The sequence below is a fragment of the Pelecanus crispus genome, chromosome 18 (genome assembly GCF_030463565.1).
Source record: "Pelecanus crispus isolate bPelCri1 chromosome 18, bPelCri1.pri, whole genome shotgun sequence".
Lineage (NCBI taxonomy): Eukaryota > Metazoa > Chordata > Aves > Pelecaniformes > Pelecanidae > Pelecanus > Pelecanus crispus.
In genome coordinates this window covers 4,147,952-4,165,679 of record NC_134660.1, presented here as the reverse complement: position 1 = coordinate 4,165,679, position 17,728 = coordinate 4,147,952, and the positions used below count along the sequence as shown (strand labels likewise).

Here is a 17,728-nt window from a genome sequence, read left to right as displayed (position 1 = left end):
TAGCCACTTGCCCTCGAAACCACCAGGTTGTTTCATGTCCGACTGCCTTAATGCTGAGCGGGGCAGAGATCCCCGAAGGAGCGAAAGATGCCTTCAGAGTCAAGCAGAGGTTCTGCTGGGAGCCACGGCTGCATCAGGAGCTCGGTGCTCCTGCGGTCGTGTCCAGCCTGCCTCAGAGCAGCATTTTGGCATTTCTGAAGTGGTGTGCATTGTCCGCTCACTTAGACCTTCAGCTTGCGTTGCTGCAGTGATGCCCCGAAGTCCGTGCATGTCACCCTGTGGTATGGTGCGTCTCTTCCGCTGGACTGGGAAAAGAGTAGGAAGGTTGTGCGATGATGCGGCTTTCCAGCCTTCCCTCTTATTGCAGGAGCTTTCTCACCTGCTCCAGAAGAGTCAGGGAAAACACAAAAGAAGACTTGGACAGTTTAAATGGAAGAAAGTAGGTGGTACAAATAAGAAGGAATGAAATGAGGTTTTATCCTGCTTTGCTGAGCAGAGGCCAGCCTTGGGTCAGCTGAGGATCATTTGGAGGGCTTTCACAGAGCTTCGGAAGGGTTCCGGGGTGCAGTGTGGGCAACGTGAGAGAAAGCTGGCAAGATGTTGGGAATTCATGTTGTCATCCTTTAGCTTGTACATTTGAGCTGCCTTGCAGCCAGTGTCCCTCCTTGGCACGCCAGATTGCCCCAGACGTCGTTTGCCACCTCCCTCGCTGGCGCTCCGCGCTGCAGTTTGGAGGCATGCAACGAGCAGGATGCTGCAGCTGTGCCGAGAGCTCTGGGCGGAGGTTTCTGAACATAGCCTGAGCAAATGTTCATGTGTTGTGCTCCTCCACAAACAAAAAGCTGTGCAAGCTGGAAGACCTGTCAGTTTGCTATCATCTGGGTGATGTGTGCTAACCGGGGGATATGTCAGCTGGGATGAATGGGAAGGTTCAGGAAATTCACGTTACTCCCCCACTTGCTGAGCTTTCTGGAGCCAGTAAAGATCTCATGCTGGGCGTTTTAGAGTTTACCTACAGGAGAAAAATACTGCAGCAGCAATTCATCCCAGCCTGCTGGCAGGAGCATCCCACAGGTAGCTGCAATTCCTAGGAGGAGCAGAGCTGATACGAATCTCTTCTGCACACTCGAGCCGGAGCCCTGCCTGTGCCATGGCAACAGGAGTTGTCTTCGTGCCATGAAGAGGAGTGTTCACTTAATGCTGCTGTTCAGATCTCATATGCGTATCCATATGCCGTATGAAGCAATACTGACCCGTTGGTATGGCAGCGTGATTTCTTCATCCAAGAAAATGTCAAGTCCCTCTCTCCTTGGCTTGCAGTTGGCAGTAGTTTATCCCACAATGTTGTATTTATATTGGGTAAAGTTCAGGGAGAAATACTGCTGGAAATTGTGTCGATCTGGGTAAAGGGGAGGGGAGCGAAGAGGGGAAAATACGTGCTTTTTTAGAAGAACTGAGCTGAATTAACTTAGTTCCCCTTGGTACACCATGACCTGCTGAAACAGCAAAATGGTCTTCATCTCTGACTCACCCAGGCTGGAATGGGTTTTGATTGGGGGAAAAAAAAGAAAAACCAAACCACTAGTTAAAAAGAAAGATTGATGTCTCAGATGAGGGATGTCAAATCCACCCTGCTGCTCAAATGATGTTTGCCAGAAAAGCCTACAGAGCTAGGTGCGAAAAAGTTTGCAACTTGGTGTGAATAAACTCATTTGCCACAGTTCCTGTCGGTGCATTTGAAGTTGCCGTGGAGGGTAGGATCTGCGGTGGGAGAAATGTTAATAAAGTAATTAATAATTATGTACATAGCTCTCTAAAAATAAGCTGTCATCACTAAGCGGATGGTTTGTTATATCATAGTGCTTAACAACAGAGAGCTCTTAAGTGAACTGATGCTTGTTCTTTCAGGTGCCTCCATTTCTCTAATGGACAAGGAGGGCTTGACAGCCCTCAGCTGGGCTTGTCTGAAGGGACATCTCTCCGTGGTGCGTTCCCTGGTGGAGAACGGGGCTGCCACCGACCACGCGGATAAGAATGGACGCACTCCGCTGGACCTGGCAGCTTTTTACGGCGATGCAGAGGTGGTAAGTAGCTGGTAATAGATGCAGAACAAAAAGGATAGTTAGCATAAAACTCTCAAAATAGTACAGTTCAGCTTGATGTAGTAATAAGCATATAGTGTCCTGGCCCTCCATACGTGCAAGCGCTTCCATAGCGGACAAAACGTGAGACTGACAGAATCATGGAATCGTTTAGGTTGGAAAAGACCTTTAAGATCATCCAGTCCAACCATTAACCTAACACTACCAAGTCCACCAATAAACCGAGTGACAGTTAATCTCATGTTCCAGGCTTGGTGGCTGGATTATTTTTTAATGAAGTAAAACTAGGAATCATTAAGGTTGGAAAGGACCTCTAAGATCATCAGTCCAACCATCAACCCAACACCATCATGCCCACTAAACCATGTCCCAGAACGCCACGTCTACATGTTTTTTGAACACCTCCAGGGATGCGGACTCCACCGCCTCTCTGGGCAGCCTGTTCCAATGCTTGACTGCTCTTTCCGTGAAGAAATTTCTTCTAATATTCAATCTGATGAACCCTCAGACCCTATAGAGGTGGTTTTAGCCCAAGCAGTGGAGCAGAGCAAGCTTCTGCTGGTTGTACATCACCAGCAGCACGCAAAGGTCTTGCCCACGAGCAGAACTGACTGTCGGGCTTCTCGTTGCAGGTTCAGTTTCTGGTGGACCATGGGGCCATGATCGAGCACGTTGACTACAGTGGGATGCGCCCCCTCGACAGGGCAGTGGGGTGCCGCAACACCTCGGTCGTCGTCACTCTCCTGAAGAAAGGAGCAAAGATAGGTAGGGACAAGGGGACAATCCGCCGTCGGCTCTGTGCTCAGGCAGGACTCTGAGCAGCGGGGCTGGCTTCCTAGAAAATACAAGCGTAACACAGAGGCAGCCTCAGCCCCAGCTGCTGCTTCGTACTCCGAAAGCGGCCAGCGAGTCATGACTGCCTTGTTCTCTTTATTAAAATGGGGAATTTTTTTTTGCTGTAATATTACTTAGCAAAGTTAATCAATAAACAACTGTTTCTTTGGCAAGGTCTTTCCTCTGGTAATGCTTTTTCTATCTTTACTAGTCTGAGTCGACAAACGTACTATGTCCATGCATTGCTGTGAGCTGTTGCATTCACTTGCTCTGTGTATGCTTTCAGATCTTAGTGTTACCTGCACTGCGCCACACAGCTGCTCACGTTACATTTTCCTGTGAAAGGGGATTTTGCTGGTGCATTGGCTTCTTTGCTGCCTGCCTCTCACAGCTGCTTTTTTCCTTTCTTTTTTTTTTTTTCCCACCTTCATCCATTTTTTTTCCCCCTCTCTCCTACAACTTTTTGTTTTCTCCTTTCTTTGAAGGTTGTCAGACGTTACCGAGTCGCCCACGAGGTATATCTCATTGCTGTCAGCATCAGCTTCGATCTGATAGCTTTGTCAGCCTTGCTTTCTCCTGTTTGATTTAGCCTGCATGCGTCCCCAACACCTCTAATCTTTTAATTTACCTCACCTTCAAGTAATTTTTTTAATGACTGTTGCAGAGAATAACTTGAACTCAAAAACTAACCTCCTTCCCCCAAAATGTACTGAATCTACTTATAGAATATTGTTGACTTATTCTTCACCCGCACTAATGAGTTGTCCCCAAATTTTTGCCGCCCTTTCCCTCCCAGTATTAGTCCTTGAGATAACGACTGGCTCTGCGCGGGCAGACCCCTGTGCAGAGCCAGCGTGTCCCCAGCCCAAGGGACGGCTCGGCACCGGCAGCACTTAGACATGACCTTTCCTTTGTCATATTTTCCACCTTAATGGATTTTCTACTCTAGTATTTCACACCTTGTGAAGCTGGAAATCACAATCTACTTAAATACAAAATGCCTATCCACAGTCGAACTGCAGATTTCCTAGGACACTTCCAGAGATTTTAACTTAGAAATGCTTTTATGTAACCATTCTGATTTTTCCTTTTAAATATGTTTTGTTTCCCCCACCCCAGCTGGTTCCACAATCGGCACTGCCCTCTTGTGGAAACAGCTCCCATCATTTCCCAGAGCATTGTGGTGGTGGTGATTAGGATTAGCCTTAATGACTGCAAAGGAAAACCATTGCAATGTGGAGGATGTTAATTAAAGTGCGAGAGGAATTGTCAGCTCAATCATTTGGAGCGCTCCACCCTTTGACCATGCCAAGTTGTTCTCTCCAGCAGAAATTCCCACCCCAGGATATTTTTTCCACCCAGCTTCCTACCACCCTTGCATTGTATGAGTTCTTTACCCATCATGCATCCTGTACACTACAGGTCCAGCAACGTGGGCGATGGCAACCTCCAAACCAGACATCATGATCATCCTGTTGAGCAAGCTGATGGAGGAGGGAGACATGTTCTATAAGGTGAGAAGAGTGTTGTTGGAAAAATTGAACAGATGCAGCATGACTTTGTATGCAGTTTTGACTGAACAATGCTGCTGCCTTAACCCATCACAAGTAAAAGCTACTGCTCGCAGTGTTCCTTGTGTTGCAAACTGTTTGGTTGTGGTTAGGGGGGTTGGGGAGGGGGAAGTGATTGCCCAGATCTGTAACGAAGCTGAAGCAAAGCCAAGTCTCTCTGTGTTCTGGATTTGAGCCAGCACTTCATTTCCTCTTTGAACACACCAGAACCCAAGTGTTTTACAGAGATTTGGAGTGCTGATGTCATTGCATCAGATCTGGCAACGTTGTCATTACCTGGCAGGCTCACTGCTGTGGAACAAGGCAACAAGATAGTATATCCCAGAAAAAGTCATGGAAGAAACTTTTTGCAATGAAAACAGAATGTCAGGACACAGATGGCTTTGTCATGTCCTTTAGCCCATGGGAGATGTTCCACCATTACAGTTAAGAGAGTCTTTTCTGCTCTGTGTTTATTTTAAGCCGATCTTTAAAACCTGGAGATTTGCACACACACACAAAATGTGCAAGTACAACAATGATTCACTGTTAGGCTCTAAGGGTGAAGCAGAAAATATGCAAAGCTGGCATTGTAACTGGAGTTATCTGCCAGAGATCCATGATACAGCTGAGAAACCTGAGTCTACAAGGTTTTAAAGCTTACTCTTCCTAGCTGCAAAATTTATGTCTGGGTCATCATGAATTGCATGCGTCCTAGATCCCGTTTTGCCCTCTTTCTTTCACCCTAGCTGCCATGTCTGCCCCCCTCCAGGGCGCAGATCATCCCATCCCAAAAATAGGTGCCCAAAATAGCAAAGATGAGTCACCCTTTGAAGGTGACTGTTGTGTCCCAATAACTATAAAAGGAACCCAGTTTACCGGCTTGGATGTAGACACCTAATTTTTAGATATCTAAAATCCAAGGAGATGAATCTCAACCCATTTGTCCAACTTCAGAGCCACATCGGTGCCATAACACTATCTGCCTGTTGCAGAGGCTTCTCTGAGCCCCAGGAACTCCACCCACAGTCCCCCACTTCGTATTCTTTACCCTCCCTTATTAAGCTTTGGGTGTAGGGTGTTCTCCAGAAATGGGTTACTGATCACCCAACTCAAAAGACCGTCCATCCAGAAACCAGATGGAGTTGTACCAAGTTAACATAACACAATTTCTGCTGTGTTTCCCACTGTAGCATGACAACTCTGTACGAAGTGGGAGAACTCAGCTTGCACAAGGCATCTGCATTTCCAGATCTGATGTTCCCTTGATCAAATGTTCTGGCTTTCCTTTCTAGAAAAGAGCTAAATAGTGAAGTCGTGTTCCCTTCACCACCCAAAACGTTCATGGGGCTGGTGAGTGAGTTCTCTGCAGTGAAGTAAACTCAACCCAAGGATGTGCTTTGACATGTTCTCCTTCTATTAGAAAGGTAAAGTGAAAGAGGCTGCCCAGCGCTACCAGTATGCTCTGAAAAAATTCCCCAGGGAAGGGTTTGGAGAAGACCTGAAAACCTTCCGTGAGCTGAAGGTGTCGCTCCTTCTCAACCTCTCCCGATGTCGAAGGAAAATGAACGTAAGTCTCCCCACTCTTCATGGCCTTAAGCGCGAGATGCCAGCTTTCTGCCTGTGCACAGAGACGTGTCCATTGTGTAATCGTGCTTTGACCTCTGAGATCTCTCCTCTGTGTAACCTGGTTGTCCTTCACAGAGCACTGACGTTTTATAATTCAAAAGAAGTAATGATTTAATATGCATTTCTGATTATTAAAAATTCATTGCTATGTTTATAGCTTTTTGAATTTTTTATTACTCCCTTTTGATGATGATGTGAATTGGGGGTGGAGGCATTTTCCAGATTTCTAGGGCAGCGGTGAGGGAGGAGCCAGGAGATGTGCTCCTTTGAATACTAATTAATTTAAAATGAAGGAGCATATGCTTAGGGGGCTAGCGCTTCCCCAGGGCAGTGACTCATCCAGAAACACCCCCACATACTCCCTCTCCTCCCAGCACTGCCAGATCCATGTCACTCTCCCCACTCCAATCTAGCAGCATCTAGCGACCAACTCCTGCAGAATGTCTGTTCTTCAGCAGACAAGTGCCACCTCCCCCTTGCTCTGCATGCAGAGACTTTCACCTCTACAACTTAAAGTCTCCATAGACTTGAAAAGTGAAATCTCTGCTGAGGCCACAAGCCAGCGAAGATTACACTGGAGGGGAAGGGATTTTTGTGACACCTTCAGTTATTTAAGCTGTGGGGGAGGCAGATGAAGAGCAGTGGAAGTAAAATCTTAATGCTGGTGAACAAACAGCACAGTTTGTAGAACAAGTGTGAACCTTCTCTTTAAACAAGCCAACTCACAGCTAAGCCTGCTCTTTAAGGACAAGTTTTTCAGTTTACTGTTAACTGGGGGATCCCAGGTTTCGTGATAGAAAATTTCAGGGCATTGTAATCACTCCTGCAGTTTTTGCATCTATAGGTGAGACCATGAAAGGTACCTGCCTCTTGCCTGCATTCCCAGTTTAGTCTATTTAGACAGTGTCTCTTCAGTCACTGCTGCTGAAGGTACAAACAGAAGTATGCGCTTCCCCAGGCAGGGCACCCATTTAGCAAGCTCCAGTGTGGACACCTTAGGGGAGATTAAACCTCACCCTGGGTTTTGCCAAGGTCCAGCTGGCCTTACTCACTCGCACATGGCTGCTCAGTGCGGTCCAAGTGGCCACTGTGTGCTCATAAACTGAGGTTTTCTACAAGGTGGAGTTTGCTTACTGACTTTCTGAACAAATCAGGAGTGCTTTGGTGCTTTCTCTCAGAACTGCTCGGGGTCATAGCCCAAGTCAGCAACCCAAAGCTGTGTTTGGTTGCAAAATGAAAGCCTCTCCACTGGAAAGAGGTCTCCTTTGCAAGTGCTCAGTTGAGCTTAGCGGTACATGAAGCATTCCGGACAAGGCAAGGGAGGACAGCCGGCAGGGTTTGAACCGTAGCTGCGATAGTCTCATGGCACTGCCACTCAAAACCACCCAGAGCAGTCTTCATCCCATGCTGTTACCTTCTCCCTCTCCACTCCCAAACGAGTCTCCCAAGTGAGGTGTAGGGGAGAGACAAAGAACAGTGGAATGGGTGGCACTGGTAGGAGACCTTTGCCAGGTGAGTCCTGTTTGTAGCTACGGAGGTATTGCAGTCCCTTCCTTCGTGTGCAGTTTTATTCAGCCCCTTCAAAGTATGTCAGTGTGTTGCAGAGTGGGAAGCAGAGGGCGTGGGAAAGGTTTCCTATTGCTTTCAACTATGGAAAAAAATCCTTCATGAGATTACATTCCAGCCTCTGCGAGACCAGATGTTTCCTCAAGACTGTACGTTGTTGGGGAGGGATTGCATGCGCTTGTTGGGGACACAATCGGTGAGAACTGAGCCAGTGGCACACTGGCCTCTGTGGGTGCTGACAGCATCTAGCGTTATGAGAGGGCTTTGAGTCTTTGGACCTGCCATCGTAGCTCTCTGGCTGTAAATGATGTTGAATCCATGTGAAACATTCCAGTACCATCAAGTTTTCCATGATACATGCAAAAAAAAAATGTCCATATTAAGTTTGTTTTCTTCCCAAACTGTATATATTTTTATTTCTACATCTATTCAATTACTTACCTGCACACCTATTGTAATGACAGGATTTTGGAATGGCGGAGGAATTTGCTACTAAAGCACTGGAGCTGAAACCGAAATCTTACGAAGCTTACTATGCAAGAGCAAGGGCCAAACGCAGCAGCAGGTGAGGAGAGAAAGAGAGAAAAGTGCGAGGGGCTGGTCTCTTCAAGCCTGGCCACACCGATGTAGGCATCCACCGTGCAAAACCTTACCAGTGTCCCCATGGGAAGAAATGGCAAAGGAACATTTGTTAATGAGATTACAAACCTCTCAAACTCCAAAGTATCACCCTCCCTCATTTGGTAATTTCTGGAGACAGCTGAATGCAAACGTTTTGAGAGGTTCAACTTAGTTGAACTTTGTCTGAACATACTACACTGGAAGCCTTTACATGAAAGTTGGGTATTCTTTTTAAAAACACACTTTAGTTCAACCACAACTTCGACTCGAAGCAAAATATGACTCATGGAAGCCCTGTGGCCTGTGTTATGCAAGAGGGCAGACTCATTCATCACGGTGATCTCTTCTGGCCTTAAAATCTATGAATCTCTCTGTCCTACAGCACTTTTTGCAAGGCAGAAACTGCTGACTAGCTGCGCAGTGACTGTGCAGGCAAGCGCCAGCCGGTGAGCTTTCAGCCATAGCTTGTGCTCAGAGCACTGCAACCAGCTGCTAGAGAGCTGCAGCACTGGGATCTCTCTGCATCTCAGATGGAGCCTGGAGGATTCCCTTGTTAACCTCCCTGAAGGCTAAGAGATGTGAGATTAGGTTCATTTCAAAACCAATCAATGCCATTCTTAAATGAGCAGGAGGGCTTGCTTTTGAGTCATACGCTCAAGGGCTGGGTGCACTGTCACCTTGGTTTTAAATGGCAGCCAAAATGTCTTGCATGGCAGTGCAGAGAATCACCAGTAGCCAAAGGTATGTCGAGTCCTCCTGTGCAAACACCGTAGCTCAGCAGACACCACCACCATTGGACCTTCCATGTGGAGGCGATGTGTGGAACCGGGCTCCTGGCCCAGCTGATGCTGCGCTGCCTGGCCCACCGGGTCTTGGTGTGGGAGGTGCAGCCGTGACCTTCTGTTCTGCAGAGAAGTCCTGCTAGCTGTGCCACACTGACCTAATGCCTTTCCTTTAATGGTTTTCCTCTCCATTGTTTCCAAAATACTTGTAAGGAAGCATAAGAACTGGGTTCCTTTCCAGATGGTGTCAGCCTCCCCACATACAAGCATCCTTTTCTCCCCAGGTCTCTCCAGCAGAAACCACCACCACTTTGGCTTTTCTTCTCTGTTTCCCAGTTTGTGCCCAGCAGCACCCCTGAGGTCAGCACAGTCTGAGGAACAGGAGACTTTTCCTTCCTCCACCTGGTTTTGAATGGCTTGTGCAAAAGCTTAGGCTGGTGTTGGGACGTGCTGGGGAGTTTTTCTCTGTGATCATCCCCCAAGATGATAATCATGTTGAAACAGATCATTTTGCTCGAAAGCGAACAGTGTCCCTGTAAATGACAACCCCCTTCCTCGAACCCTCACCTCCCTTTTACTCCTCACAGGCTGGCCTTTCCCTTGCAAAGGCTTCCCCGGGGGGCTCGCAGGCTCCCTAACGTTGCTCTGTTCCTTCATCCTGAAGAAGTTAGCCAAATCCATTGCAAAATTGGAGAGACAAGCCTTGCCTAAAGCGCTGACCCGTGGGAGTCCCTGAGCTCTGGAGCCAGCCCTGACGCTGTGTGGTCTTGGCATCAGGCAGAAGTTAAATTTTCACTGGCGTAAGCGGTTGCAACTTCGTCAAAGCTGCACTTGTTTACAGCAGTGGTGAGCTTGGCTCTTAGTTATCGCTGCTTTGGTTTCCCCTTTGCTAATGCAGGGGCAAAGCTCGTGGTGATGCTGCGAGGAGTAATTAATTAGCCTGTAACGTACACTGCGGAGCACAGGCGATTTTCCAAGTCTGGGTTTTGCCATCTCAGGACTGTGTTCCCCTCTTCTCTAGAATGGCTGGCAGTGTTCTCCTTCAGTTTGGATAAAATAAATCCGAGGGAGGCACATAAGGCAGAGTTTGAGAGATGCAGCAAGTGGTAGCAATCACAGACGTCTCCCTCAGTAACACGGACAAGCCACTTAACCCTCAGGAGCCTCCTAGAGCGGCTCCGTTCAAATCCAGAGTAATTTCAGTTCTCATTTCTGTCCCTTTGTCAAGCAGGCAGTTTTCAGCAGCCCTGGAGGACCTGAACGAGGCCATCAAGCTGTGTCCCAACAACCGTGAGATCCAGCGGCTGCTGATGCGGGTGGAAGAGGAGTGCAGGCAGGTGCAGCAGCAGCAGCAGCAACAGCAGCAGCAGCCGCCGCTCCCGGTGGAGCCTGAACCTGAAGCCCAGCATGAAGAGCTGTATTCTGTGCAAGATATCTTTGAGGAGGAATACCTTGAGCAGGATGTAGAAAACGTTTCCATTGGCTTGCAGACAGAGTCCAGGCCAAACCAAGGGCTGCCCATCATCCAGAGCCCTCCCCCATCCCCAGCTCACAGGGACTCAGCCTATATTTCTGGCTCACCTCTTGGCTCTCATCAGGTCTTTGATTTCAGGTCCAGTAGCTCCGTGGGTTCACCAACCAGGCAAGGGTACCAATCCACATCTCCTGCTCTGTCTCCGACGCACCAAAACTCACATTATAGACCCAGTCCTCCGCACACGTCCCCTGCTCACCAGGGCTCCTCTTACCGCTTCAGCCCACCTCCTGTCGGAAGTCAAGGGAAGGACTATCAAAGCCCACCACCTTCTCCTCTTCGTAGAGGTCCTCAGTATCGCGCCAGCCCCCCAGCAGAAAGCATGAGTGTTTATAGGTCACAGTCCGGTTCCCCGGTTCGTTATCAGCAGGAACCTAGTGGAGTCAGCCAGCTCCCCGGTAGACCGAAGTCTCCGTTATCCAAGATGACGCAGAGGTCTTTCCAGATGCCCCAGCTCCCTGTGGCCGTGCCGCAGCAGGGGCTGAGGCTGCAGCCAGCCAAGGCGCAGATCGTGAGGAGCAACCAGCCCAGCTCAGCCGTCCATTCGAGTACTGTAATCCCAACCGGTGCTTATAGCCAGGTTGCCCACTCGATGGCCAGCAAGTATCAGTCGGCGTCAGGGGAAATGGGGGTTAGCCAGAGCAGGTTGGTCTACCAGGGCTCCATCGGTGGAATCGTAGGTGACAGCAGACCGATGCAGCACGTTCAGGCAAGCCTCAGCGCGGGAGCGATCTGTCAGCATGGAGGGCTGGCTAAAGAAGACCTTCCGCAGAGACCATCCTCAGCGTACAGGGGGGGGATGAGATACAGCCAGACGCCTCAGATCGGGCGAAGCCAGTCCGCTTCCTACTACCCGGTGTGTCACTCAAAGCTTGACCTGGAACGTTCTTCCCTCCCTGCCAGCCAGCTGGGCTCTCCAGATGTGTCTCATCTCATAAGAAGGCCCATCACAGTTAATCCCAGCGAAATAAAGCCTCACCCGCCGACTCCAAGGCCCCTGCTCCACTCTCAGAGCGTTGGCCTCCGCTTCTCTCCTTCCAGCAATAGCATCTCCTCCACCTCCAACCTGACTCCCAACTTCCGCCCTTCTGCTTCGATTCAGCAAATGGAGATTCCTCTCAAGCCAGCTTATGACAGATCATGCGATGAACTTTCTCCGGTCTCTCCCACGCAGGGGGGTTACCCCAGCGAGCCAGCCCGTTCCCGGACCACGCCGTTCATGGGAATCATAGATAAAACCGCTCGGACTCAGCAGTACCCCCATCTCCATCAGCAGAACCGGACCTGGGCTGTGTCGTCCGTGGACACTGTCATTAGTCCTACGTCTCCTGGCAATCTCCCCCAGCCAGAATCATTTAGCCCGCCTTCTTCAATCAGCAACATTGCCTTTTATAACAAAACCAACAATGCACAGAATGGCCATTTGCTAGAGGAAGACTATTACAGCCCCCATGGGATGCTGGCCAATGGGTCCCGGGGAGACCTCCTGGAGAGAGTCACCCAAGCCTCCTCGTATCCCGACGTCAAGGTGGCAAGGACACTGCCTGTGGCACAGGCCTACCAGGACAACCTGTACAGGCAGCTCTCCAGGGACTCCAGGCAAGGGCAGACGTCCCCAATCAAACCAAAGAGACCGTTTGTGGAGTCTAATGTGTAAAAGACGCTTGTTGGAGTAAGACCCTCATGTTTTCAGCACACACTTCCAAGCTTGATTTCCATGCATATTATTATTATTTTTATTTCTCTTTGGTAGCTACATGACCAAGTTTCTCCGGTACTTTGTGTGGTGGTCAGACAGCCATGCACGTGCTCCAGCCCTTTCGTTCCCCAGCTGACCGTGAAGCCAACATCAGCCGAGCCAGTATCGTTTGCCCGATTGCAGCGAAGTTCCTAACCAGGATAGCTTAGTACGTGGTGCGGGGTGGTCCAGAAATATCCCCTACGCAGCGGGAGGTAACCAGCTCTTTTTCAAGAGTCAATCGCGTTCGATGTAAATTGGTTTCTTTTGTCTCGATGAGCTCTTACTCAATTCTGATGGGAATTCGTAGCGGGAGCAGAGCAGGGATCACAGGAGCCCTTCCCAAGGCTGCATCCGTCGGTCCCCATGCCAGCTGGGTCATTTGGCTCTTTGCCCCCAAAGAGCAAACTACCCGCAGCGAGCAAGGGCACGATGTGTTTTAATACCAAGTAGCTATGCACAACAACCATCCTGCTTCATCTGGTTTGTAGCGTTTCAATCCGAATTGGATTCCTGCGTTATTTAATCGCGCCACCGGCCGGAAGGGGTGGGGATCACAAGATGCTTTGCTATTTCGCAAGCTACCTGCCGGGTGCCCCGACACTGATCTGCTCCGGGGCATCTTGCAAGCATTGGGAGATGAAAGTTGGCCCTTCGTATGCATTTTAATCAGCCAGGGGAATTGGCCAGAAACCTGTTGCGCGTGAACTGGGATTACAACAACTTCTTCACGCCATTAGCGGACGACTGCACCTCACACACGCACCGTGTTTTCACCAGGAGGGTTTAACGTTGGGGCTTTCATTTGGTGGGGTTTTCTACTTGCAAGTAAAAAAAAAAACTGACTTAGAAAATGGTATTTAAGGAGGAAAATTGCAATTTTTAAATTTTTTTTTAATTATTTTTTTATGATGAGGATGCATAATGTGGCACGATGGTTCCCGAGACAGGAGGGGTCCTTCAGCAAACCCAGCCCTGCAGCACCCCTTCCCTTCGGCTCGCTCCCGCCCGGGCGGCCGGTGCCATAGCGAGGGCTGCACTCCGCTAAGATCCGTTTCCGAAATCTTGGAAAGCAATTGCCGTGTTCTGTACCTGTAAATGGTAGAGACCCTGTTGTGCTTTTTAAGGAGCTGTAGTTAAAAGAGAGATATTTATAATTTATTTATGGGATCTATTTCAGGACATTTTTTTGTTTGGGTTGTTTTTTCTATTTTTTTTTTTTTTAATCAAATGCAAATCACATCAAGACAGTGTGAAAAGCAGGGGACGGTTCCAAAATCCTTTTTTATAGGATTTTCAATAATTTTTCAATTATTCTCTGAAATTTTTTGGGGGGGTGGAGGGACTTTCTCTACAGATTCATTTATTACTGGGGGGGTCGTAATCTGCCTTTTCGGGTACTGAGGGCGAAGGGTGGGACGATCCGGGGGGAGAGCGATAACCCTGTAGCTTGTTTTAAAGCAAAACAGTGCCTGTTGCCCATGCTGAACCTCACTCATATCAACTCTCAAGAGCGATTTCAGTGCCGAGCAGGAGGAGCGATACGTTTCAGTGTTTCCAAAGGGCTATGTGAATAGATGGCAAGACTTCTTGAACCAAATCAGGGGCCCAACCTCCGCTGGTGTAAGTGAGCATATCCCCAGCGCAACATCCGTGCAGCTACATCCATTTACGCCAGCTAAGGACTTGGCCTGAAACTCTTTAGCAAACCCTGGCTTCAGTGGGGCTTGTGTTTGTTTTTCTGCATGTGGATCAGCACATCTCGTTGCCATTTCGTTGCCTAATTTGCTCAGAGCAAACTGGGACATCTGCACCTCGGGACGCTGGAGGGCTGTGTCTCATAGACACGTTGAGAGCATTCGGGGGGGAGATTCCTCCGTGGGGTTTGGAGATTTTTGTGCTCTTTCGGGCTATTTGGTATTTGTCCAAGCCAGTATTTGGATTGAGGTTGGTGTTTTCTTTCTTGAGGTGCAACCCAGTGCTGACTCTTTGCTTTATTACAGGGCTCAGTAAAGAGGGGGGTAGACCGGGGGACCCCTCAGTAGGGAGGGCTCCCCGCGGCCGCGGGGACACTCAGCTCCATGCACTATTTCTCTCCTTGCAAAGGGGGTGTGATGACTTTTTTTTTTTCTTCCTCTCTTTTTTTGAAGCAGCGTGTTCTGCTTTGTAAGGTATAACCGATTTCTCCTCCGCATACAGTGCGCCTGTATCTAGGACGTGCATATCCATGGGTCTGGAGTAGCACCAGTCGCTTTGCTCAACACCTCCCGTCCTCCAGCTTTCTGATTGAGTGAGTGGCTTCCTACCTTTAGTTGCTTCTTTGAAAGGAAAAAGTAACCAAATTCAGCCCCCTCATTTTATATGGCCGAGCAAGACGCGCTATGGCCGTGAGCCAGTTCTCTCCGCTGAGATGCAAACGGGACGGTCCGAGAGCAGCGATGCGAGAACTGCCCGTGCTTTGCTTTCGCTCTTCACTGCCTTGTGCTCCCAGTACTGTCCTTCCGAAACGTCCCCACGCAGCGCTTCTGTGTAGAACTTTTGGGTTTATGAAGATGTTTTAAGGGAAAAAGAAAACAGCTCACACTTTTAACACACCAAGCTGAAAGAAGGCTTAAAAACTGCGGCGTGCAGGTTTTTTCACGATACCACATTACATTTTTCACAGGATTCTTGCACTAATGGTTTTCCATCTGTTCTCTCTGTAAATGGGTGCACTTTACTGTTTGAATTTGTTACTATGATAAATACTGGATATTTAAGCGTGAGTAGTGTCTTCATTAGAAAATAGCAAAACAGCTCTTGTCTCTTAGTGTATTTTTAAAAAAAAAAAAAAAAGAAAAGAAACGAAGCAATGAATCATACCATTTATAGCACAAGAACCAACTCCTGTATATAAGCATCAACAGAATGAGTAATTTTTAAATACAAAATTATTTGCAGTGGTTTTAAAGCGCTTCCCCAGCAATTCTCTTTGGGACAGCTGAGGCAGGATGGCTGCTGTAGTCCCCGGGAGGGTAAGGAGCACGCCTCTCCCTGGAAAAGGCGTTCTTTACACAGTCCCTTGTGTCCTCAAAAGTCATGATTCAGATTTGGCGTGGACGAAAAGCAGAGGCCGTTTCATGTTGTGCTGTTGTGCGTGGTCCTGTTGTGAAGCGCGCTGCTGTACACGTGGCTTGGTGGAGCATGAGGCTCAGATATCACCTGACGTCCCTTCACCCTCTCATCTTAGGTGTTGCGGGAGTATGCACAGAGTTTCAGACACGGTGCTGTCTCACCCGTCCGTGCTACGCATTTAATTACTCTTTGAGTAATTAAGATGTGGGACGATGCTGCCAGCCGGCACCCGGCTACAGTGGCACCGCTGGTGAGCCCCCGTCTTGCGAGCGAGTAGGATTCTTAGGTGCACCAAGTAAACCAGGTTCTCGATGACGTGGAAACCTCCGGGTTTGGTTCTTGGGGCGCGTTGGGTAGGCGACGCTGAAGCCGACCCCTGCATTTAGCCGAGCTTCCCACCAGCTGTGTCTCATCCTCTGCCCGCAGCTGCTCCGAGAGCTGGGTGCGCGGCCGCAGAGCTGAAGTCTTCTCTCCCGGCTTCGGGTGTGGGTGTCTGCCACGTCCCTCGGTGGGGATTCACCGGCTCTTGCTTTGTCTCCCAGACTGGGAGGATGCGCTGGTCCCAGGGGAGGGGACACCCACCTGGTGGCGGGGTCCGCAGGAGTCCCCACCGGCCAGGCCGGGAATGGCGTTGGAGAGCTTTGGGAATGGTCTTCAGTGGGCTCTGAAGCGCTTAGGAAAGGGAGGGCTTTACAAAGAGATCCCTCGGGATCCGTCTCCAAAGGCGGAGGCACCGCGCAGCCTGAGCCACCTTCTCTGCGTCGCTGCTTGGGAGGGCGCCGGCCGCGCCAGCTCCCGACAAACTGAGGCGTGCGTCTGTCCGTCTGTCTGTCTGTCTGCTGCCCGGCACCGGTGCCCGCAGGTGGGTCCGTCTGAGCACTCAACTTTTTGGTTTTTCTTTTCTTTAACCTGGCTGTAAAGAAAACCACTTGGCTAGTGTGAACATTTGTGTGCGCGTATGACAAATACCTAAGCCATACTTGGATTAGGTCCGGAACCAGGGTGGCTACTAAATTTGGAGCGATTCAGTCCCCTCGTACAAAGGTTGCTGTATATTCAGGGTTACCCAGAAGAAGTCTAGCTAAAACCGAAGTGCCAGCTCCGCCTTATCTAGAGAAAAGCAAGCCAGCGTGCCTGCTCATCGTCCGCCCTCCTTGCAAAGGGGGGTCTGCCGTGAGCTGTCGTGAGCTCTGTGGTGGTTGTACTTTGCTTTAGTCTTGGGATTCAAGATAACTCTTCTACCGGGATTAACGGTGTTTAACCAAGGGCTTAGGGGAAGAGCTGTTGTACCCGCTGGGACCTCTGCGGATAAATGCCTTCGCCCCATGCCGGTTGCTCTACGCAAAGTCTGGTGGGGTGCGTGTTGGACACAAAGCACAATGGTTGAAAGTTAATCTCCGTTTTTTTCAGATTTGTGTGAATATTTGCTGGATTTTCATTCAGTCAAACTCTTTTTTCTAATATAAACCACTAAGGGCTCAATTCTTTAGCAAGATGCGTTCGTGTCCAACTCCTGACTATACAGCTGGATCTCACCGCAACTGTTACAGACCTCCCCGAGAGGAAGCACAGCTAGCACGACTGTCACCGGGAAAGCCAACGGACACCAAACCCATCCGCCGTATCCTTTCCTCCTGCTCATTTTCTAGCTGTCACGGTACTGGGGAGTCAGCAGCCGGGTCCCGTCCGGCGGGATCGCATCCTATAGTCGCGGAAACGGAGGGCTGCTTTGCCAAAAGACTTTGTCCCTTCTGGGTGACGCTGTCCGGGGACGGCGGCGGGGCTGCGGGTCGTCTCCTCCGGCGGGTCGGGGTCGTGCTGGGTGGGAGGGAAAGCCTCGCGCCCAGGGAATTGGGTCACTTCGCCGTTGGTCTGCCTCGCTCTGCACTGATAAGCCAGACACTGAGAGCAGCACTGTGTGCTACGCAAAGTCCGTTGTGTTGCTACACCGATAACCCAGAGACTCGTGTGGACTCTGCCAGTACTGCCGGTGTCATCCCTGTCCAGCCTTTTCTTTCCCATAGTGTTGCATTCAGCGTTTCGTCTCCCTTCTGTCTTCACATCCAAGAGGATCCGAGTTTGGTACAAACACGTACAGTACACCCACCTTGTGCTTCGTACAATTCCCTGGTTGCCATCCTCCGAGACACTTGCTGGGAAGATCTTTAAGACACTTAAATTTTCCTTTAGCTTTTCTATAATTCTGATGTAAAGGACTTTCTCTCTGTACAGTATATTATTCAATGCATGTTCTGTTC

At 49.4% G+C, this 17,728-nt stretch overlaps 1 protein-coding gene across 3 annotated transcripts in view; it reads left to right on the top strand.

Annotated features, from left to right (window-relative positions):
- The window catches only part of TANC2 (tetratricopeptide repeat, ankyrin repeat and coiled-coil containing 2), a 212,134-nt gene extending 199,859 nt beyond the window's left edge, over nt 1-12,275 (top strand). For 2 of the 3 annotated variants that reach the window (XM_075722713.1, XM_075722712.1), the window contains 7 exons: nt 1,909-2,084; nt 2,735-2,867; nt 3,422-3,451; nt 4,359-4,450; nt 5,910-6,056; nt 8,146-8,246; nt 10,316-12,275. In XM_075722713.1, the coding sequence (XP_075578828.1) occupies nt 1,909-2,084; nt 2,735-2,867; nt 3,422-3,451; nt 4,359-4,450; nt 5,910-6,056; nt 8,146-8,246; nt 10,316-12,275 (2,639 nt within the window). The remainder of the gene's footprint in view (nt 1-1,908; nt 2,085-2,734; nt 2,868-3,421; nt 3,452-4,358; nt 4,451-5,909; nt 6,057-8,145; nt 8,247-10,315) is intronic. The other variant, XM_075722714.1, reaches the window with a different exon arrangement.
- Nucleotides 12,276-17,728: the final 5,453 nt, after the last annotated feature.